The following is a 24469-nucleotide window of genomic DNA, read 5'->3' on the forward strand; positions in this document are numbered from 1 at the left end:
TAAACTGGGATAATATGTTCACATGTGCAAAATGCAGTCTGTAAGACTGCATTTTGCACAATCTGAAGTCTATTTATTGTTATTTCTGATTGGTACCTTTGAAAAACCAGTACAAAAACCCAACTGAGAGGAAATAAAAGCATGAATAATAGTCTGAGAGTCAGTAAAACTCAGCATTCAGTTTATTCTTGGGATATTCCTAAGGTTCCATTGGTAGCATATATGATGGGGGGAAATAGATAGGTCCCAGTATGGATCTCTGAGGAACTCCACAACTTATTATAGAGTAAGGAGAGCAGTTTGTCACCAATGAAAACAAAAATTTTTGGATTGTCAAATATGACCTAAACCATCTGACCTTTACCAACCCAGACCTGGAGCCTCTCAAAGTTTTATGGTCTACTGTGTCAACTGCACTTAAATCAAGCAGCACATGAACAAAATATTAATCAGTATCCGCAGTTCTTAGTATCATTTGTCACCATAATAAGCACAGTCTCAGTACTTTCATGTTTATTCAATCTTCTTAGTGCATTTAAGACTCCCCCTACAGGTACAGTGTTATTTCCAGTACAAAATTAATGCCAAATACAGTGGCCTGTACTAGTTCTAGGATCTTTTTTACAGTAGTAATGCCATGGGTTATTTCTTAGCCGAATGCAGTGACCTGCTAGTCCCTAATAACCTCATAACAGAGTTAGGGCATCTGGCCAAGCAAAGATCTGTCCTGTAAACACTTGCTAAAACTACAACCATGTTTTAATTTGCATCAAAGTTAATTGTCTTCCATGCCTTTATTAGTAAAATATGAAGGTAGTATCAGTGTTTGAATCTATAAATAATAACAAGAAAAACAATATTTCTCAAAAATCCTAACTTTTTCTTCAATAAAAAATTTATTTAAATTCATCAACCTATAACACAATAACCCATAAAGTTTCTGCTGTTTTATGAAGTTCCCGAAGTAGCTTTAATGTTCCAGTTTTTTTTAAAAGGATGTTTGTAAGCTGCACTTTTACAAATAAAGATTTTCAACATATACACATCACTTCCTGATCTTCTTTAAAAAAAAAAAAGCATAGAAAAATGTACACTGTATTTGTATCATCACAATGTTTCTTTTTTTACAAAAGGTATTTACAGCACTAAAAAGTTATAGTTATATAGATGAAACTGACCCAGTTTGCTGCATTTCAACACCAGCTAGCCAAAGAACTTTCAGCATCGTCTCTTTTGTTCTTCATATTAACGAGGGTTTTTTTTTTAAGCTGACAGCAGCAGGTGGCTGTAAAGATGTATTAATAAACAAATGTACACACACACATATATCAGACATTAACATAAGAACACCTAATGTGCAAGAGTTGATGTGGAAACAATGTAGAAATAACTGACCCATCGGGGCAAGAGCACTGGATCGCTGAGGGTGTCTTTACTTGATCCTTTGGGCGAGTATCAGCCTCAAAAACCTGAATTCAATTTGGATCTGAGGAGCTGATAGTTTGTATCAGCACCTTGGACTCTTTGCCAAGTTCCTCAAATAATTTTTGTGATGTGGAGTCGCCAGATCTAAGGTTTCTCTACAGGGCGAAGCGATGTAACAAGTGAGTCAATGTTATTCACTTCACCTTTTAACAGTTTTAATGTCGTGGATGATCAGTGTATATAAACATATGCAATATATACATATTGTCCTGCATGAGGCAGGATTCTCAAGTCCTTTGTATCTATTCACATGTATTTAAACAAGAAGCACTGGATGCAAAACTCAGCTTTGCACCAAACATAGTAAACATTTGTAACAGGATTCTTAATACAATACCTTAAAGAACAAAAATACTTTTCATTTGCATACCTTTCAGGGCAAAACTCTCTATAAACTTAATTCTACATTAGTGGTCCAAAATGTTCCAGTTCTACCATACCAGTCGTATCTGGCTCAGGACTTTTTTTTTTCCCCTCTTCCCCCAAATTATTCCTCATCTCTTTTTTATTACCTCACTGATGAAGTCATAAAATGCTCAAAAGAACAACTCATAACCTTCTTTTGATTAACAGAAATAAGGAAGAATCTCTAAAGTAAAAAATCAACAATCAGCATTGGGATAGTACCTGAGACGAATTACCCTTCCAATATATTCAAAGCAAACATCAAACGTCACAGTCAGAGTCACTGCAGAGATACAGACAGTCTCTCTTTTCATATCACAGATGAGAGTCCTGTCTAGATCAGCTGTCCTCTGGGGTGTAGAATAATGGAATTGTTACTTGGCTTGGGCCTGATGGCCCCATTGCTGTAGTCAAAGTAATTCCTGAGAGTCTGTGATAACTGGTAGGGGCTCCCATCTTCGTCACTGTCGTGTCCTTCAGACTGTGTGGGAGCCCAGTCCTCTCTCTCCCTGGGCTGGCAGGCGTCTGGTTCTCTGGGCCCGCTGCCGTCATCCTGCTGAGCCTTCAGAGGAACCAAAGATGAAGGAAGACCTGAGTCCTGGTAGAAACAGTATAAAAATAGAATACCGTTTTTCCTGATTTGTCCTGAAAGTTACCAATATTAAGGAGGACCTATTATGCCTTTCCTTATTTTCTCTCAAATACACAGTTACAACAGTTAATGCTGAAACTGAAGTTTTAAACACTGAGTTCAGCAGATGAACAGGTAATTCCTGCAAGCCAAAACCTCAGGGTTCAATCTGCTCTACCACTTAGTTTCACACTGTTTATTCTAGTTTTGGCTCTGTATGATCAGCCAATCACATGAAAGTTGGCTAGGAGATGGTGGCCTTAAGAAAGAAAATGGCTAAAATGGATTGCCCCATAAAGAGGATAAACTGTGAGTCAGGCAAAACTATTTTACTGGAGTCCAAGAATACATATTTAGTTGGAAATGAGCATCATAGGTCCCCTTTATATAACCAAAAAATTGAAGTTGGACTGAAAAAGGCACAGAGGGGATAAAACTGGGTTTATGATACTTGCACTAAAAATCCAAATTCAAGCTGGATAATCTGTAGATAAACTTTATATTTCTACCAAAACTGTCTATGGGATCAGTGAAAACCAGTTTATTGAGGTAGAAGTCTAGGTTTAAAAAAAAAAAAAAAGAAGAAAAAAAAAAAGCTCCTAACACAACATGGACCATATCCTACCATCCAAAATTTCTTATGACGTTTTTTTGTGGTAATAATTGCTAGGAGAGAATGCACACTGGTATTCAATCTCTTTTGTATGAAACCTCTAAGTGAAGCTTTGGTCGTGACGACATCAGATTGTAATCCAGATTTAACAAAACAGTCACGTTTACATTCCTGATCCTGTTTCTAAATAAATCCAATAAAGCGTCATCATTTGTAGAAGACAGGAACAATTATAAAGTGACTAATAAAACAGAGATGACGTTTCTTGCTGTTGTTTCCTAAAATGTTTCCTGTCATTTGAATCCCTTTTGTTTTACCACGTCACCCTCAGTGACGATGCAAACTCAGCAATAAATACAGCATGCCGTTACCATATGATACATTACAAACAAATCTAAACACATTTCAAACTTAATCTCTCAGACGCTGACACATACCAGCGACATGTTGCTACTGCTCTTCACGTATGACTCCACCCTGTTCCTTTGCGCCTCCTTCCCTCCGTCAACCTCAGCTCCTCCTGGAATATCGCTGCCTTCACACCAGATGACCGGACGTCCCAGTTCATCCAGTTCTACATCTCCTGGCCCCCACCTCCCACCCAGAGTGGAATGGGTATGCTCCTGTAGGCAGGGAGAGGACATTCAATGTAATGATAAAGTGCAAATCTGAGACAAGATCTTAAAGCATTTTATTTTGAAAAAACCTTCAACATTAGAAAGAAGCAGCTATATGAACAATTCCTTAGAGACAGCGCAGGCAGAACCAAGATCAGCAGTATTCTACCTGGATATATTTCATCACAGTGAGACACTCACCAGAGACATTTGGCTGTTTTTCATTCGGCTGTCTATTCTGAGCATGGAGTCTTCACCCTGGAGAAAAAGAGAAAGTCGCAAAAAATTAGTGAACCTGAACACGAAGAGGAATATAACAAACCGCCAAAAATTAGATATTAATGATATATGTGAACGCTGCACGTTTCAGTGTTGTTTGAAGCTGCAGCAGCCTGTAATCATCAGCCTGAGCTGCCAGCGGCTCCACCCGAGCAGGACAGGTGTGTCAGCCTGGCTTCCTTCAAGCTTGCAGGTTATTGTTGTCAGCAGGAGAGTGTGTGTGTCTGTCTGTGTGCGTATTCCTACCTGGTATCTGAAGTCTGTGCTGGTAGAGTTTATTCTCCTGAAAGAGGCTTGCCTAGAGAAACTCCTAATTTCATCCCTGGGAGAAAAAAAATAAAAACCACACACACATTTTGAGGATTTATGGAAAACCTGCATGTTCACAAAATAGATCAGTTTAAATCCCAGTTGAAGTTATTAATAAAAGCCTTCTTTAACAATATGTGCTTTAGCTCACGATTTTTCAGATAGCTCTCTCTTAAGCTTGTTCGTTCTACGTCGATGATGGCAGTGAACCACCAAGATGATGATGATCAGGAGGAGGATTAAACCTCCGGTGGAGGCACAAATTATGATCAGCAGCAGGTTATCAGGAGGGGTTTCGCCAATGCGCCATTGCATCTCTAAAAAAATATAAAAATATGAAAAGATCCGATGACTCTCTCGCATATAAATACATTCAACAACAACACAGCTACATCTTTCCTTTAATATTTTTTTTGTAATCCAGACTGAGTTCAACTGTTAATGCCTTGTATCTAACAAGAGGGGGCAGCAAATGTTCAAAATTACACCAACTCAGAATGAGTTTGGCAAATAAGTCTAAATTTCCACCTGCAAAAACATCAACAAAGCTCACAGCAACAGTTTCTCCATCAAATCCCATGAAAATGTATGCAAAATTAGCTTTATTGCACTTACCATCTATATTGAGCATATACTCAGTTTTTCCCCTTCCCACACTGTTTGTGACCATGCACTCGTAGGCCCCACTGTCACTCAAGTGAACGGGCCGCTGAAAGAGGAGCTTCCCTCCAACCACAGACACCCCGTCAGGCAGAGCTCCCCCTTTCCTGCAAGCAATCAAAAGAAAAATGTTACCATTAACTTGCAGATGTCACAGAGAGGTGAACTACGCAGAAGCCTGTGACTCACTGTTTGAAACAACAGCTTTGACTCATAGCTGCAAACAACAAAATGAAAGGAGCAGAGTTCAAACCAGAGAGCTGGAAATATACAAATATCTAATGACGTTTGCTTGCAAGTAACAGGAAAATGCAAAAACTGGTTTGAATCAAGGAAGTTATCCACTTAGTAAACACTCTGAAGGATCAGGTTCATCACAGAGTGAAACCACCTGAACCAAAGCATGCAGGGCTCATCTGTATAAACCAGGTAAATACTAGGTTTGGGGGATTGAAACAAGCCCAACTTCTGAGCCCTAAATTGTACAGGCCACATAATAGAGGCAGTTTCTGATCAGGTCCACTGAGAGGGGTCATATTCCCCCCTGGTTTCACTGTGCTCCACCAGCTATTTAACTACTGCTTTACCCCCCCGTCAAAGTCGCCCCTGGGTCAGATTTCTTTTCTCAACACCCCGCCTAGCTTCTCTGACCAGCCTTTTCTAAATCGAGTCACAGGTGGAGATTGCATCTAACACAGCGAGGATGGTGGAAATGATACAGATAAGGTGTGCAATACAGCTTCACTGGCCAAAAAGATTCTAATCTCTCCCGTGACTTATTGTTTTTGTGACTTACCACAGTATCAGTGCAATGAAGCAAAGACCTATTGTGAAATGACTGAAACTAGAGTAGTACAATATAGTTTCACTACATGAGTTATACTTAAAAACATATTGGCACTATCGAGGCCAGCTACTTTAGTTTCACAAAGGTAAAAGTTTACTAGATAAAGCAAATTACATGTTTTATGGTATTATCTGTTACACTTAACAATGACTTTGTCTTTGGAGCAACGTAAAGCAGCTATAAGAAGATCAAGAAAGGTATTTGTGAATTTGATACACTTGTTGTACATACACATTCTATAGTTTTAGGGTTGTTCTGATTAATAAAATATGCACTCATCTGCCACTTTATTAGGTATACCTTGTTAGTACTGGTTGGATGGCCCCTTTCTCCTCATAAGAGACTGAACAAGATTCTGGAAACACTGTTCAGAGATTTGGGTCCATATTCCCATGACAGCATCACACAGCTGCTGCAGATTTTTGGGCTGCACATACAGTATTATGCCTAAGTTGTAGGTAGGTGTGAAAAAAATGCTGTAAACAAAGAATGCTTTCAGAAACATAATTGTTTATTGGCCCCAAATGTATTCTGCAGCAGGACAACGACCCCAAACATACAGCCAAAGTCATTAAGAGCTATCTTAATGAACAAGAAGTACTCCTTCAAAAACTGTGTGCAAGTATACCTAGAACAAGGGTGGGCAACTCCAGGCCTCAAGGGCCGGTGTCCTGCAGGTTTTAGATCTCACCCTGGGTCAACACACCTGAATCAAATGATCAGTTCATTACCAGGCCTCTGGAGAACTTCAAGACATGTTGAGGAGGTAATTTAGCCATTTTGAATCCGCTGTGTTGGATCAAGAACACATCTAAAACCTGCAGGACACCAACACCCAAGGCCTGGAGTTGCCCACCCCTGACCTGGAAGAATTGATGCTGTTTTGAAGGCAAAGGGTGGTCACACCTAATATTGATTTTATTTAGATTTTATTTTTGTTCATTCACTGCATTTTGTTGATTGATGAAAATAAATGATTAACACTTCCGTCTTTGAAAGTATTCTTTGTTTACAGCATTTCCATCCATCCATTCGCTTCCGCTTATCCTTTTTCAGGGGGGCGCTGGAGCCTATCCCAGCTGTCAAGGGGCGAGAGGCAGGGTACACCCTGGACAGGACGCCAGTCTGTCGCAGGGATAACACACAGGGACAGACAACCATTCACACTCACATTCACTCCCGCATTCACACCTATGGGCAATTTGGATTTTTCAATTAACCTATCCACACAAAGTGCATGTTTTTGGACTGTGGGAGGAAGCCGGAGTACCCGGGGAGAATCCACGCAAACACGGGGAGGACATGCAAACTCCACACAGAAAGGCCCTGCTGGCCTGATGGTGGAATTGAACTCAGGACCTTCTTGCTGTGCGGCAACAGTGCTAACCACCGTGCCACCGTGCTGCCTGCTTACAGCATTTTTTCTGCCTAAAACTTTTAACAGTACTGTACATGCTGTGACTCTCCTACATCCACTACATCTAAAATATTGTCTTGTGGATAGAGATGGATCGAGTGGATATTCGTACAGGAGTGGCACCCAGGCTGGTCTTCTGCTGCTCTAGTCCAATAGTATTGTGCATTAAAAGATGCTCTTCTGCATATGCTGATTGTAACAAGTGCTTATTTGAGTTACTGTTCCCTTCCTATCAGCTCAAAGCAGTCTAGCCATTCTCATCTGACCTCTGACATCAACAGGGGATTTTCACCCAGAGAATTAACACCCGCATGACCATCTCTGTAAGCTCTACAGATGGCCTCTTGAGAAAAATAGATCCACTATTTCTCAAATAGTCTGGCTTGCACCCTCAGCTACTCCACACTCAAAGTCAGTGAGACATTGTGGGAAATGCACAGGTTGCTGATAAAATTTATGTTATCTGCCAATTCATATAAAAGTGGAACCAAGAATTTAGCATTAAGACTCAACACACAGAAACAGCTAGCATGACTTCTTATATTTAAAGCTGAAATGATAGTTTATTTATTCCACACATGGCTTACGTGTAGGATCATTTCCTTAGTCAACAATCTTTTACATAACCCCACTAAATGAGAAATTGCTTCTTTTACGCAGTGTTTTCAACGCAGATTAAACTACAGATTTGTTCTGTGAATGCTCACATGGAGAGACCAGCAGTCAGCCACTCATATTGACTAATGGTTGTATTTTTATACATTTACATTGTTAAAAAGCAAACAAGGGGAAAAAAAGTCAACATTTCAAAACATTTACTGACATTATAACTAAAATTAATCAGTGGATTTCCTCACAGTGGGGCCTCAGTGATGGATGGCTTAGTGGAGAGGTTGAAACTAGCACAACTTTAATATTTCAAGATTGCCTCATGACCCAAGTACTCAGCACAAAACATTTGATCACTGTGTGCACAGGGAGAACTGTAATGGCTGGCGTCTTTAATTAAAGTACAGACCCAGTGTTTTACCAGGCATTAGAGTGATATTTAAAGCATGGCACTATGATTAAACGCTTAGCATGTGTCTCCTGCTCTTCCTTGTGTCGCTCACTCCCTCCCTCGTGTGAAACACAATCTTCTAACTTGAAATTTCGCAACGCGACACCGCACCTTTTATTCAGCAGTGATTTGAGCCAGCAGAGGATAGGAACCCCCCCCCCCCCTTTAGATGGGAGCGCACTCCTTTGTTGTTTGCAGGTGTGTACTCCATGTGTATACGTGTTAGCAGTGGCTTATCTATGTTTTGACTTACATTCCAGCGCCATGTAAAAAGAACATTAGCAGCATAAATAGTATTAGAAAGGGGGGAGGTGGGATTTAACATGATATCATCATAGTGTTGTTGACTGCCAGAGTGACAGATGTGTATGTGAAAATGCAGAAAGTACCACGTCCAGGTGAAGTTTTCAGGTTTGGGTTGTCCCCTGCCTTCGCACACCAGCTCAGCTTTCTCCAAACCCACATACCAACGAGATGAGGACGTCGTGATTGTAGCATCTGGGGGGTCTGACACAGAAACACAAATATTAAGTAAGCAGCATCACAACCTAGTGTCTCCTATGCTGCATAATAGATCAAATAGAGAACTTTGTAGAGCAGCAGAGAAGACACAAAGAAGTTTGTTTGCACCATAAACACAACAGATGAAGTTATTTCCTCCTCTTAAATCTACAAAAAGATTTTCGCAAGTCTCAAAATTTCAAATGTTATCTGGGAGGTTTGGAGTCATTACTAAGCGTATTGAGCACCAGTTCAGTGATTTTAACAGTGAGTACATAATATTAGCAGAAAACTTTAGCTTGAAACCTTGTATTTAATCCCATTTTAAAAGCAAGCTGGCACAGCTCACACCCACACCTTTAACAAATGTCCTTCAAATCAGACAAAGAGGAATTGTTGGCACAGTTATACAGTAACAGTAGTCAAGGACAGACTATTACTGATAAACTTTCCCGCCGCAGGATCAAATCTGCCAATAGTAGCTAATATTTACCCAGCTCTTTGATCTCAAAGACTGACAGTTAAGCCTTATAAATATAATTTGCTGGGCAACTAGAGTCAAAAATATCTAATTATCTATCTAATCTATCTAGCGGGAAGAGCTTAAAGTTTGGCCCATAGCCCAGCAAAGAGCAACTGCAGTGTCATTCCATACAGCATACTGATAAGTATGAGCTGATTTAGTTTGCATGCTGAATACGGCTCTGTCTTTCCCACCATAACACACTCACAAAAAAAAAAAAAAAAAAAAAAAAAAAAAAAGAGTCATTAAGGTGGTACTCAAAGATACAAAGAATGAAAACATGCTGAAGAAAGTGCAGGAATCCTCCAGGTTATAGAGAATAAATGTAATATTTTGAAAGTAACTTTTGCTCAGATGCATGAAGTTGAGTTATCAGTGATAGACTGATGTTTGGCAGACCATCCACATAATGCTCCTTTTATACTACATCACCATAATATCTTCATTTATGTAATGTTATTAATATATACAGGTAGTATACATACTGTACTCAAGTATAAATTTTATGGGAGAATTTGGCAGTATCAAAAATGGTTATAGAACTTTAACTTCTCGAGTATAAAATATAAAAACCTTTAAAAATGTAATATGTTTATTGATTTCAATGCCGACATTTTGACACCATTAGAGGAAAAACATGGGCGTGGTTAGTACTGTTAGTTATAGCTGTGTTTTGCAGGTGTTAGTCTTCGGAGTTGTTCAAACATAAATATTAACTTAGTGGTTTCGTATCGTCGCAAACACACCTACATAAAAAGGGAGGGACCAACTTATTAGGTCACCTCGTGATATTCTTGGTATGGGCGCAATATTTAACAAGTGTCCATTTGAAGTGAATATTATTATTTTGGATGAGATGTAGAAGAAATGTTGTTTTTTTTTAATCTAATACTTTTTTGTCATTTGGGAGTATTCATAGTTTCTACAATACTATAAGAAATCTGCAAAAAACACGATTGTAATGTTTGTTTTTGTCATGTTACCTTCTATAACTGGCATAACTGCTGTTATGCATTCAAATTTCCGCTTTTAAAACATCAGCGTATGCTGGTTTAAGTAGTAACCTATAAATATTTAACAGCAGAGGGAAGAAGGATTAAATCGCGATACGTCAAGGATCAGCGCAAAGCTTCAAGTGAAAGGAGAAAGGTGGGACTATAAAAACAGTGTTTAAGAAATCTGAGAGTAAAAACACTTATGTCATTTTTTCCTTTATTTGTTCTTGTTATTAACTAAAAAGCCAGGCGTGTCCCAGTTCTTTACATATTCTATAGGACCATATAGTTTGCACTAAACAGCACAAGTGTGGTAATTTAAAACCCTTTGCAGTGACGTACACTGCCTCATACAATGCAAGCTTACAGAGTATCTATTTACAGCTGCAAAACACACCAAAACAAAATATGGATGGCACTGAGAAAGCAGTATTGGGGTGTGATGATCTACTAATTAAATTAGTAAACAGTAGGAGGTCCAGACATTTATTAGGCATCAGCCACCACTACACATGACCTTTGTGTAGTACATGTTCAAATTAGTTACTGACGAATGTCAAGATAAATTATTTCATGTTGTTTTAAAACATTCATGGTTAATTGACTAAAACTGCTTTCAATATCCACACCCTTCGCTCTCTGGTTTCTGCAAGTCATGTGTCTGACGGATGGACAGTGTATACAAAACCAAAGCTCACATTCCTGCACTTTCCCATGAATGAAGTTTGAAGTGAGACATTTGTTTCAGACAAGGGGAAGGAAAAAAAGGTCACCGCCATAGCGCTTTTGTCACTGTCGCAGTATCAGTGAGCGACTCGGTGGTGACAGCTTCACTGGCAACGATCCACCACGACTGATCCTACTGGTGATTTAAGACGTCTGATCAGTGCTCGAGCTTGGTGTGCTGTATGTTAAGGCTAAATTATAGAGCTGTATCTTGTATGGAGACAGAATTTTCTACCAAATAACTTGGTAAAAACAGATAACATTCTAACTTCTCCACATTTTATATTTGCTTGAATAATTTCAGGAAATGTTTTTCTGACGGGCAAGAATGAGCGATGTGTGATCCCCAACCTATAAAGAATGGGAAGGGGCCAGTGAGGGGTACCATTCTCTCCCTTATTTTTTCATATCATACTCTGTGACTTTTCTGGTTCCTTCTATTGTTCTTCCTTGAACCAGCAATATTATTTCTGCAGTAAAACCCAACTCAGCACTTAAAAATATGATGTTAATGCCACAGCTCCATTCTGTCTTACTTCAGCTCCACAGCTATACTCACATTGAACCTCCAAGCGGTTGCTGATCCTACGCGGCTCCTCCAGGCCAGGATGCCACACTAAACAGTCCAGCTTTTTCCCGTTCATGCTACGCAGGGGGTGGAGCGAGAAGTAGCTGGACACTGACCCAGTCTCGCTGGTGCGGTTCTGGACCGTTCCTGAGATGTCTGTGTCCCACGAGAGAATGGGAAGTGGGTGACCTATAGCCCGGCAGGTGGCTGCCACACGGAAGGATTGGCCCTCCACAAGAGTTACTGGATCCAGGGAGGAGATGGGTAAAACTAGACAACGAAAAGGAAAGAGGTTAATTTAAGTCTTCTGGTTTGGACTTTCCATCTGATCCTTTGCTGAAGTACTAAATAAAAAAAAAAAGCACAATGAGTTCAGTCATCAGATTACAAAGTCTCTTTCCCAAGTTAGTTTATTTTTCACTTCTTGGCTCTTAGAGCTAAGGGGGTAGATGATCCAACACTTGTCCTGACTGGCAAATGAAATCTGTTTGAGGGATTAGCATGGAAGTTTGTACAGACTTTCAAGTCAGAACTGCCTAATGATTCAAAAATGTTCCTGCAGTACCAACAACAGATTCACATTTTTCCGCATACCTTTTGTAAAAATGTTATTTGATCTACAAAAGTTAAATGCAAAGCAAAAAAAAAAACAAAAAACAGACAGAGTGCAGTAAAATCTTCCGGGTTGCTGAACCAGCTACAGATCCGCTGACTTTCTATTTAGTGCCACCAGCAGGGTGACCTTCATTGATCCCTCTAGATTCCTATCTTCAAATAACCACTTGGACATGAAACCACATGTTCCAGTGGTTTAAAACCTAGTTTAAAACAAAGAAGAAAGAAAGAAAAGGTTTTGAACTTTACAGTCATCGTCACCCATTCATTCCACCTTGCTGGAACTGGGCATTGTTAGTGGGTGTGGCTTATGTGACTGACAGGTGCGGGCAGACACACGTGTAGCTCTAGCTGTCTGCTCAGCCTCACCTGATAATGAGTCATTGAACTGGACCTCTCCATGGTATTTGTGGAATTTGACTATTTTTGATGTAATACATGAAACAATTAAATTATAGTATTTTTCTATTATAAATTAGCAGGTATCTATTTCTGTACCATGTGCATTAATGCAACTTGCACCAAGTGTTAGCAGGTCGCAACACCAAAAAGAAAGGTTAAAAAAAAAAATCAAAATGGGAAAAGCTATCCAGCTAATGCAAATCGACTTCCATCTTTTATATACAGTGTATAAACAGAGTAATCTTTTTGTGCTTTAATGTGCCCACTTCTACTCTGGAGAATTTTCCACATATTACAGTTGTGGGTTTCCAACTAAAAGTACCATCAAATTCATTGGAATTGTGTAAGAACACCAAGTTGCAAAACTCTCTCAGAACAGGTCACCTTAGATGTTTTCACACAGCTACATTTTGTTTTTGTTACCCTGTCACCAACTGGTTTAACACGATTGTGATTCACACTGCAGTCATGACGGTTGTAAACAGTCACTGGCTGGTTAACTCTTTCCACTAATGTTTGGATTATTAATACATCAGACAAAACAAGTCGGTAGCATTAACAACAACAACTATTACGGATTAACTGACAAAGAAAAGGGCACCACCTGAGGAAAGCTCAAACCTTTAAAAACAGAAACTAGTAAAAAAACAAAACACTAAAGCACAGCATATCAGCGAGGGAAATATGCTGCACTCATTGGCTTACAGTAATAAAGGAATGATTCCAGCTTCCACAGTGATAAATGACTCTGACTCACAGCCAAGAAAAGACACAATTCAAGAAAAAGTGAGCAGGGGAGATGTTCTCCCCTCCAAATATTTCAGCTCTCACATTATTTACCTGACAAACTTATCTGAAAAGTGCCTTCATGAGAGAAGCTGTGTTGTGAAACATGCTGATACCTCCATCCTGGTCATTTTTCATCCAATTAAAATAAATGTATCCGTAAACCAAACACCCAGTTTTTAACAAAAATTCCAAGTCCAAATGTGACTTTTCGGCATAGTGCATTCACAGTAGGGTCATTTCTCTAAAACCTATTCTTTCACATTAAGAACAACATGCCCAGTTTGTTCAGTTTACAGTTTTTGACAGTAACACGTGGGCAGGTAGCCTCCTGCATCAGTTTCTGCACTTACAAATCAACATTTTACAGCTGAATGTTCCAACATGGAGGGAATTCAGTGCTACAGGTTGTCTCTTACTACTCAACTTTCTGTTGATTTGTCAGATCTGGGGCGTGTTGAGACAGGTCTGTTACTGCAGATGACTGGCAGTGAAATGGGAAAGTTGTTTAAAAATGATAGCATCATTCCAGGGTTTACTTCACAGAGGATTCACAAAGGTGTTCCCACGGCTGTTATTATGGTTGTAAAGGAGGAAGCCTGGGGACAACAGCGGCACCGCAGAAACTGTATACATCAAAATGAGTTTTTGAAACATTTGAAAGGGGACAGAATTTTAAGCTCCTTTCTCAGTGGGAAATTACTTGTGCCAGGCTTTAGCTGGGTGCAAAACTTCTGCAAAGATCGTTCAAAAGACAAAATAAGGAGTGGAAACAGGTGATTTTAGGCTAAAGAGGAAGCTTTTCTTCTGCCACAGACCTGGGAAATTGAAGTTGGCAGCTCTTTAAAGCACAACCCTGTTTCCACAATTATATCATACTTTTTAATAGTGATTATACTTTTTTATTTCGCTTTTCTTTGTATATACACAACATGCTTTTTCCAGTCGTTTCTCTATCATCCTCCCTTCTTTAGAGGAAGAATTAAGATTATAAAGATTATGGGGGTGTAAAGCTCTTTATGTAAACTTGTGATTTAAGGATATATACGAAACTTACATCAATGCCAAACTTATCTTAAACTCAATCACTCCTCGTGGTGGAAACCTATTTATCTTGGATCTTGGAAAACCCTCTCCATCTTTCTGGAACACCAAATAAACTTGCAAATGTTTTGACAGCTGAGCTGCTATCTACCTACCAGAATCAGAGTCTGCATAACATATTTTTGGTGTACGCAGATTCTGTGGTGCTTTTTTATACTTGAGAATATTTTAAACTTTTTCTTAATTTTTAGTTGGAGTAACAGAATAATATAGAATTAAAAGAATTTCCCTTTTGGCTTTTCACATGCTAAAACCTAAAGTAAGCTGGCAGTGCTTGTGGCCATGCTGGCACACCTTCTGAATTCCCCCAGTCACCAGTTCCTCTATGAAGATATGATGGTGTAAACATCATTACAGAAGCTCTCTCAGGATTAGGGACATGTGGGCGAGAAGATTAAAAAAAAAGAGAGAGAGAGAGAGAGAAAGGATGATGAGTCTTACTCCAGACGGTGAGGGCGATCTTCGTCTCAAAATTTCCACTGGGGAAGGTGGAGATATGGCAGGCGTAGGTGCCCTCGTCCGACTGCTCTGTGTTCAGGATGATCAGAGCAGAGTTCTTGATGGGGTTGCTGTTCTCGAACCTCACCCGACCAGAGTAACGCCCAAACTCTGTCAAACAACAAAAACCTCAGGTGAGCATCGTCAACACTCACAAAACATCAAACAGACCCTTTGTCAACAGCATTAGCTCCAGGAAAGGAGAATAAATGGTTAGACATTGTTAAAATAAGCCTCCAGTTATCAAGCAGTGTCACAACAGACAAATAATAAAGAGTAATCCAGGTACAAAACAATGGTCTGCTGGGATGATCTCATTTCAAATAACCACATCCCAATTAGAGACACAGCAACAATTATTTTGTTTTATTTTCTCATGTGTGTACTTTTAACTTGTGACTCTAATTTGAATTTATGGATAAAGTTGCTATTAAAGATGATGCGTCTAATTTATCTTTACATGAATAAATCTGAAAGTGAAATGATGTGTGTTATAAGCAGAGTAACGTAACAGCCGTTAAATCAGGTCTACTCATATTAGTGAGTACTCTTTAACAACAGCAGTGAGGAAAAAGGTATTTAAACGATTAACAAAGGTAGAAGTAGCGCATGATTCACATTCATTCATACAATCATGGCCCACTGGACCAGCCGTGGGCCTCTGGATCAAATTACATTTCCATTAACCGGCACATGTACCTCAACCTTCTGACTTCTCCACCAATTCACAAAGCAAATCTCCAACCTCCAGATCTTGCACTGAGGCTGTTATGATTAGTCAAAACTGTAAATGTTAAAATGCTTTTCCTTGAAGCGTGGCTTCAGACTGCTCTTTATGCTCAGTTTCAGACATTTTTTTCCTATTCTTAGCTCCATACGGTGTTACTGAGAGTGGATATCCCCAATGTCATAATTTCAGGCACAAAGCTCTGGCTATGAGCACAGAAGCTCCACCCACCTTCTGTTCAAAACTTTATGAGGGGCAGCCAATCAGAAGAAAGTCTGCTTAAAGTTACAGTATCTAAAATCTCTCGCTAGATGTCGATAGATTGCAGATCAACTGCATAAGTGCATAATACTCGCTGCAGGACAAACAAACTGTGACTGAAGTTCATCTGCAGTGAGCGCAGGTTGACAGTCCGCTGTTTACCTCAGCTGTCAATACGTGTCCATGTTGATTTGGGAGGGAGCTGTAAAACTTTGTGAAAGGAGTCTGATATGAGTCGATGAGTCAGTGATGTTCATGCTGATGTCTAATCTGCTGACACAAAGTAACTGTGACAGTATTGGGAATAGATAAGCATGTTTATGCACGTTTTTATGTGTCAGGAGATGAGGCTTGAGGAAAAGGATGATATTACGTCTAAACCAGGGGTGTGTCAAACATAAGGGCGGGGGCCGAAATTAGCCTGGCAAAGACTCCAATACGGCACGCTGGATAGCTTTGGAAAATGTGAAAGACAGCATACTTTTTTTTTTTTTTCTTTTTACAGCTTTTCCTACCCTTAAAACCTCTCTCATGGCCAGTCACAATATGCCAAAATAATTCAATTATACATTTCTGTAATTTTACATCTTAGTTCTTACATTGGGGACAGATTTCTTTTACTTACTAAAGCAGCATTTTTTGCCATGTAGAAAACCTGAGACATAATGTTGAAATTGCTCTTCTACGTCTTATATTAAGACATTTCATTGAGCGAATGCGTAGCTAAACATTTTACACTGACAGAAATTGGAGTTAGATACAAATTCAAATTTGCCACCACAGCATGTGAACAACTGCGAGCCCTGTTCTCTTCCATATTTGGCATACTGCACACGTGGCCAGTCTCTATTGACATTGTGTTTTATGTGTGAATCTCAGCCACCGTATCCAAAATATCAGGCCAACATGACAAACCATCGCCTGCTTCTATGCATTTCTAATTGATTAATTTTGAGTTGATCATAATGCATCAGTTATTAGAAGACATAATTACACACTAATGCGTATTTATTAGTAAAATGTATTTTTTTTTATTAAATAATGTTTTTTTTTATGTTTTTTATTTCTGATTGTATTTTTAAACTGAGAGGTGTTAGCTGTGAATCAAGTAAAGCTCCAAGAACAAGAATACAGAGCTGAAAGTGAGCTTAACTGGTACACTTTAGTAAGACAACAATACATGTTTCTAATAACCTGAAAAATGGAACAATGAAATGAAATACAGACATTCTTAAAGTTATTAGTATCAAAGCAAACAAAATTACAAAGAGCAAAGTCTTTCCTATATTTTGTTATTAGCTGACCACTTTTATAGTATTTCTTTCTCAATATGATTTAACTTATATGCACAGTCACGTGCAATTTATTAAATGTACTTATGGTTTTGAGTGAACTTTGGTCTGCAGTAATGAAGAACCACCTTACCTTAGCGTTCCTGATTATTATTATTATAGAGCATATTATAATAAGTGTAGGTATGGTTGGCATTTGTCAAGTCATTAATGCTTAGGTTGCATTATCTCTATATTTTTTAAGATAAAGCAGTTATAAAGCAGATGTAGCATTTGATAACTGAGGTTCAAATCCATAAACAATAACCTGATGAGGGCAGTGTGTGTAAGTGTATTTGGAACCAAAGGATGCACCAAATAGTTGTTTTGGTCTTGATAATAAATGCTTGCACTAAGTATCATGTCCAAGGACTGCTGCAACTGCAGCATCTGCTGGGAAAACAATGCTTGACTTGCACCTCGCTCATTACCCCCCCAAGAAAGAGAAAAGAAAAAAGCTTTGCCAAGACGTTATTACTGAAATTTTTATTTTCCCCAGGGACTTTACAGGAGCTTCTTCAGTCAAGTACCTCTATGGCCGTCCATGAAGTGAGCTGTGGTGATCATATCTTTGCTGCCATCTGAAAGCTCCTTGTACCAGGTGACCTGCACCACCTTCTGCTCACCCTCCACCTGATACTGACAGGGGAGTCTGGTTTGAGTCTCTGTCACGGAGCGCAGGGTGGTGACGGCGTTAGCAGGCTCCACAAATCCACCCCCCACGCGCACAGCTGAGGAGGGAAGAGAAACATGTGGATTTAATCAGTGGAAGATAAGGCATATTTGGAGAGTGTGATTTTGGATTAGGAAACACAGCATATCATTGGCATTTGTACATTTTGAAGACTAAATTACGTTTATGGTATTTCGCATGGAATTTCCAAATCAAGTGATGAAGCATGCAGTCATTTTTACTCATCATAGTAATCTCTCCGTAATTTCACAGAGACCCGTCAGTGCCAACACACCCAAATATGTTGTTCCAGCTCCTCAAAGTGAAGAAATACAAAACAGACATGACCTTAGGGCCTGGGAACCTGTGACAACTATTTTGCTACTATTTTGTGTTTTTGCCACTCTTCTGTTATCCAAAGTGTTTGTGCTTCCTTCCAGACAGCTCTTATGACCAATCCTGTTCAGGATGATCATAAAAAGCTCGACATTATCCTATAATGCTCCAGGCAGAAGGTCGGGTATAGCCTATACAGGTTTGTGTATAGGCAAACATTTACAATTACAGGCATTCGCTCATTCACCTAACCAGCTTGTCTGTTGACATGCCAACACCGAGAAAGTCACTAAAAACTGGTTTTAGGTGACTTTTAAAAGCAGAAATTGCCTCTTGTTTGTGAACAAACTTGCTATTCACGACAGAGCAAAAACTTTATTACTTCATATTTCCTTGTTGACAGTAAACAATTCAGACAGACTGCCTTTATATTAGGAAACACGGAAAAGTTTCCACGTGTGTAGTTTCTTTTAACCCTTTCCCACATAAAAAGAGCATTTGACTCCACTGAGTCCTTAATGACGAGATCAGACACCTAAGTATATATCAATAAAGACGTGGTTTGACCATCATCTTGGATTTGCTTTTTTTTCCCCCTTAAAAACCAGTCATTAATTTTTCGAAGCAGGCTTGAACTACCAGAGACAGAAACAAGGTTTACTCCCAGTAGGGGTCCAAGAGGGTGAAGACTACGAACATCTGCCCGCCAACACATTTTTACGCTTCTATTGTTTTACATTTCACATTGATTGCATTAGAAACATATTTCCATCTTATCTATTGGATCTCAACGTGTTTTTTTGTTTTGCTGTCTCATTGTTCGATGACTGATTTCATTTTGTGTCCTATGATCTTCCCGCTGTTTAAAGTTTGCTTTATTCGGTTTCATTTCGTAATGTCTTTCTGCATCTCCATGTTTCAAGTTTGACTTGCTTTTGGTTTTAGAGAATGCTTTGCGACAGAATAAAACTAAAACAAATTCTTCATCACCTGAGCTCAGGTTTCTGTGTGAGGAATAAATGTGGATTTGATTAATGAAAACTTGCATTTAATTAACTCACTGCTGTATGTTTAAGGAACTTTAGTGTTTTGCAAAACGTTGCCTGCACACTGAATCCATTCTGGCACAAAAGTAGATGATTTTTAATGATATTTTATAGAAAATCCAGGATTTACCCAACATTTTAGCAACTCGAGCACAAAAAGACAACTACTGGTTCTTGTCAACTCTCAGTGACGGGTTTCACTATCAAAACTGTTGAAAAGCCATGAATCGGAACTGACTAATGGCTGGAACATTTATCACACCTGGTGAAATGTCTACATGTAACCGCGAGAGAAACAGGAATGGGTGTGAGAGCCACATCAACAACTCAAACAGAAGATGCAAAACATTTGCACTTTGATTTCTGGCTTTAAAGTTTTTTTTCTTCCTTGCTCTGTGGTTACTGATTCACAAGCTTAATCAATGATTACAAAGAAGCCAATATAGGACAGGGACTCCCACAGATCTGATATAGTCAGTACAAGGACACACTGACAAAGCGGTGGCACAGACAGGGGAGCCGACATGCCTCTTCACACAGACAGAAAGTTCAAAAGTAGGTACAAAGAACTACAGTGTGGTTGACCTAAATGAGGACCAGACCGAGAGAGACCGCTTGAGACAGACATAGACTCAGATTTTTGGAGGAAGGAGACGAGTTGACAATGTGAGCCGAGAGATAAACTGAAAGAAAGAATTATACACACACACACACACACACACACACACACACACACACACACACACACACACACACTCTAGACAAACACTGGGGCACCACAAAGCTGTTGTACAAGCTTTTCTTGTTCATTCAAACTGCTGTGGTCAAGAGTAAAAACAACACAGTCACATTCATTTGTTTGCTCCTTCATCTGGAGCAGAACAGTCCAAACTAAATGTAAAATGATGTTAATCTCCACTAGATGAGGAAACAAAAGCAGACGAACATTATCAGAATTAGTCATCAAAAAAAAAAAAAAAAAACAGGAAGACGCAGGTTGGGCCACGACTTCTAAACCACTTAGTAAGAGTAAGAATGTGACGGAGCTGCATTCTGTTCTGCTGCTTCTTTCTCCACACCTGCACGGACAAAAGTATGTGGACACCAGAACAGTTCACCCATGTTCATGGCTGCAGAATTACTGATAACTCTGAGATAGTCAGCTGGCCTCACGAGTGCAGCAGAACAGCAGACTGTTAATGCTACATTAATGCTACAATTTTAAATACGATCAACTTATCTCTGTTAAGATGCTTCAAACTACAGATTTTTAAGCTGTCTGTAAAGCATTTACTTGATCTAGCTGTCTTAGCAAATCCCACTTTTACCTAAAAGCATCTCAAAAAGGAGTTTTAGTGCAGTTATGTGATTGTGGGAAGATGAATGATTCATTTGAAGAACATGAATCAGGATTTAGTGTTCATCATATCACTGAAACAGTATTGGGAAGGTGGAGTTCACTATACGTGTCCTGCTAGCCCTCAGTGCAGCATTTGCTATTCTTGATCACAAGATTTTACTGCAGAGATTCAAACAGACCATCAGTGTTAAAGGAAATGTGCTGCACGGCTTTGAATTATATCCATCTGATAGATTCCAGTTTGTGTAAATGTAAATCAGGAGTCTTCTTCACACACAAAAGTTGGTCATGAAGTTCAAGCCCTTTTTTTAAATATAAATATATATATTTCCATACTCCACTGGTACCTGTGCTGGGACCTTTTTGCATAATACATGTTTCCTTTAGGCACTACAAGAAAAAACTGCATGCACTTTCATTGCTGTGCAGATGACACCCAACTACATTTATCCATGAAGCCAGATGAGACAAACAAACTAGTTAAACAACAGGCTCGGCTTAAATCCATAAAGGCCTTAATGAACTCCAATTTCCTGCTTCCAAATTCAAATAAAACTTAGGTTACTGTACTCTGCATTAAAATCCTAACAGATTTAGTGACTAACCAGGCATTCACTGTGGATGGCATTACCTGGGCTTCCAATAACACTGTGAGGAGTCATTTTTGACCAGGATATTTCTTTCAGTGCTAACATTAAGTAAATATGTAGGACTGCCTAGAAACATCCTGTCTCGGAGTGATGAGGAAAACTGCTTACTTCTAGGCTGGACTGTAATTTATTATTATCAGGCTGTCCTGAAACCTCCCTGAAAAGCCTTCAGTTGATCTAGAATGCTGCAGAGAGAGTCCCCCCCCCCAACTGGCCTTGTTCTGCTGGAGGCGTCTTCCTGTTAAAAGGGAATTTGTCCTTCCCACAGTCACCAAGTGCTTGCTCATATTATATCATCTTATAGTTGGGGATTTCTCTCCTTTAGGTCCTTTACCTTACAGTATTAAGCACCTTGGGGTGACTGTGTGGTTATTTGGCATTATATAATTCAGCTGAAATGAATGAATTGAGAACCATTTATCTGAGGGTAGCTAGATCTGTTGCACAGGTCAGTACAGGTTATCTAAAAAAGCAAAAGGCATTCCCAAATATATTGCAAAAAATTTGGAAGGACACTGTTGTCCAAAACAAACATTTGTTTTATTGGCTTGTTGTACCATATAAAGCTACTTGCAACCCAGGGCAGGTCCAGAAGGGCATGAGGTGGCACCTGTCCATGAACTCTGATTCATTTGAGGTGTTTTTATATATATATTTAGTAGCCAGCAGAAAAAAAAAGCCTAGCTATGTGATGGTGCAGCTAATGCACATGCAAAGAAAGAAAGGAAACAAAAGACTGTCTTCTAAATTATTGTAAATTATTGTTCCTTTTATGCATGTTGTACAGGTTTAAATCCTACCCTGGGTATTACTTTCTTGCTTTCAAGTACATCTGTGCGCAAAAATTAAAAATGTAAAGGTCATTTGATGAGGCACACCCTAGAATCTCACTGCAATCTAAAAACGTATTGGGTTACATTTCTTAGGGAGTTGTAGTCAATAGTTTTGCAATTAAAAAAAGGAAAAGAAAAAGAACTATACACAATGTGAAACTAATATGGTTTCTCACCAGCACCTTAAACTGCAGCTCAACAAAAACTGGAAATTTAGTCTTTTTGCTTTATTCTGACATTACTCAGCTTAGACTGAGACGATTTGCAGTGATATGATATCCGTTTAGTGACGCAATCAGCTTTATTTTGTCTATCTAGATGTTACATCTCGTGGTTGATGATTTTCTGCATTTAGAAAAAGTTAGCAAAACTGCCCCCGTCCCACCCCACCTGACTGATTTTTTTGCTATGCCCCCAGCCACCCCATTAAAAAAATCCTAGAAACGCCCCTGCTTGTAACAGCTTGTCACAAGTTAAAGAGTTTGGTGGCTGTAGTTCAGGTTTTCATTCATTTCTCCAGTTGAGTTAATGCAATTAAAAGATCAGAAGTAGCCAAAAAAAATCCAATATGTCTGTTTAGAAAAAGCAAAAATTAAAAAGTTTTCGAAATTTATAAATCTTTGGCGACATGATGAGCTTAAGATTTGGAGACAGAAATCATTGCATGTTGTAACAAAAAAAATTTTGCACAATTGGGCCAAAACCATGGCAAGTAAAGCAAAGGCATAGAGACTTATGAAGACTGCAATAATAATAATTCAGTGTCTTGGAAAAAAAAAAAAAAAAAAAAAAGCCCTTCTATATTAAAGGACATTGTTTTAACACTCATAGGAAGATTGCTGGGTTAATTACACCAACATTAAGCACAAGAAGCTACCACGAAGTTCAAAATGTATAGATTTTAGACACTATATCCAAGCTTTATGCCACGTCTGTCAAATGTTTAATCGTCACAGACCCAATTAACAGAAAGGAGAACACAGAATTCTCCAAATGACTTGCTTAGACAGGTGATTCGTGTTTTATGAAGCAGTGTCACTGTTAATTTACATGCAAATCAATGTAACAGAAAACTCACCGATTAAAGAAAGCAATGCCAGGAGCGCAGCACTTTTTCCAGCTGACTTCATGTTTGGTTCCAAAGTAAAAGTTTCTCTTTATTAGCCTTCTTCTGGGAAATTCAGATCTCGTGTTAAGCTTCCATGTTCAAATTCAGCTGGGAAATTGAGGGCTGGTTTAAAAAACACAAACCCCGCAGCAAGGAGCCAGAGGCAGCAGATGTTTCCTGTTCAACTGAGAAATAATGTTTAAAAAAAACCACACTTCCACTGATAAAAGAACAATGGTTAGCAAAAAGCTGATAGAGGCTCTATCTTCATTTCCAGTGAAATGAACAAATAAACGGAAATTGTTAAATCTGCATTTGAGCTTTCGCACGACAGAAAAATAAAGTTCGTGTTTATAAAAGAACAACCTCGCTTGTCACGCGAAGGCAGAAGCACCAGGTTTGGGTTGAGTCGCTACACCTGTTTCCCTCCGCCCCGCCCACTGACACGCCCACTAGCGCTGCGTTCAGGTGACGCAAGATGAAAATGCAGTGGTAGGGTCGGAAAATTAACCAAAAATATACTTTATGTCAAGCAATTTCACAAGATTAACTTCTTATATCTAACTACACATGTTTAGGGATCAAATTAACAGTTAAACTGTTGATCATTTGATTGTAGTCTGCAATTTTATCAATAAGCTATAAAAGTAACACTAATTAACACCCCTACTCTTCTTGGACAAATCCAACAATGTCCTCTTACAATTACACAAGTAAATAAAATCCTTCCTCTGGAGAGTATTTATCAGACTTTGTTTGAAACGACTGTATTAGTGGTGGCTACTTTTATTTATGAATCTATTTTGTCTATCAGCTAAACTTGCATTTTCTTTTTTGTTTGTTTGTTTCTTTTTCCCATTTTGCTAATCACCAAGATCAAGAACCTTTTATATTCAAGATAACAGATCACAAAGAAAAACTAGAACAAAACAAGAGAAGAAAAACAAGATCAAAAAGTAATGGAAAAAAGGGTCAAAGAGAGAAAAGAACACGAAGAATAAAACAGTAGTTTTTTATTGTGTGGTTAAAACCCTCACTACTGTGGCTTACCAGTGACAATGAAACTGAAATAAACAGGTGAACTGCACAAACATGGTTTTAAA

The 24469-nt window shown here is 38.9% G+C and overlaps 1 protein-coding gene across 2 annotated transcripts; it reads right to left on the reverse strand.

Moving 5' to 3' along the window:
• Positions 1-496: 496 nt before the first annotated feature.
• Positions 497-23769, reverse strand: nectin4b (nectin cell adhesion molecule 4b). 2 transcript variants are annotated; one of them, XM_040014729.1, is made up of 11 exons: positions 23337-23769; positions 17891-18091; positions 14985-15152; positions 11628-11906; positions 8713-8830; positions 4955-5106; positions 4491-4656; positions 4277-4352; positions 3953-4009; positions 3572-3757; positions 497-2452 (listed from the first exon to the last, which is right to left on the reverse strand). In XM_040014729.1, the coding sequence occupies exons 1-11, from the start codon at positions 23386-23388 to the stop codon at positions 2225-2227; spliced, it is 1683 nt and encodes a 560-aa protein (XP_039870663.1). In that variant the 5' UTR covers positions 23389-23769; the 3' UTR covers positions 497-2224. The 2 variants fall into 2 exon arrangements, with proteins under 2 accessions (XP_039870663.1, XP_039870653.1); XM_040014719.1 differs by having other exon boundaries at positions 497-2488.
• Positions 23770-24469: the final 700 nt, after the last annotated feature.

This window comes from Simochromis diagramma, unplaced genomic scaffold, assembly GCF_900408965.1.
Source record: "Simochromis diagramma unplaced genomic scaffold, fSimDia1.1 OVJJ01000205.1, whole genome shotgun sequence".
Taxonomy (NCBI): Eukaryota; Metazoa; Chordata; class Actinopteri; order Cichliformes; family Cichlidae; genus Simochromis; species Simochromis diagramma.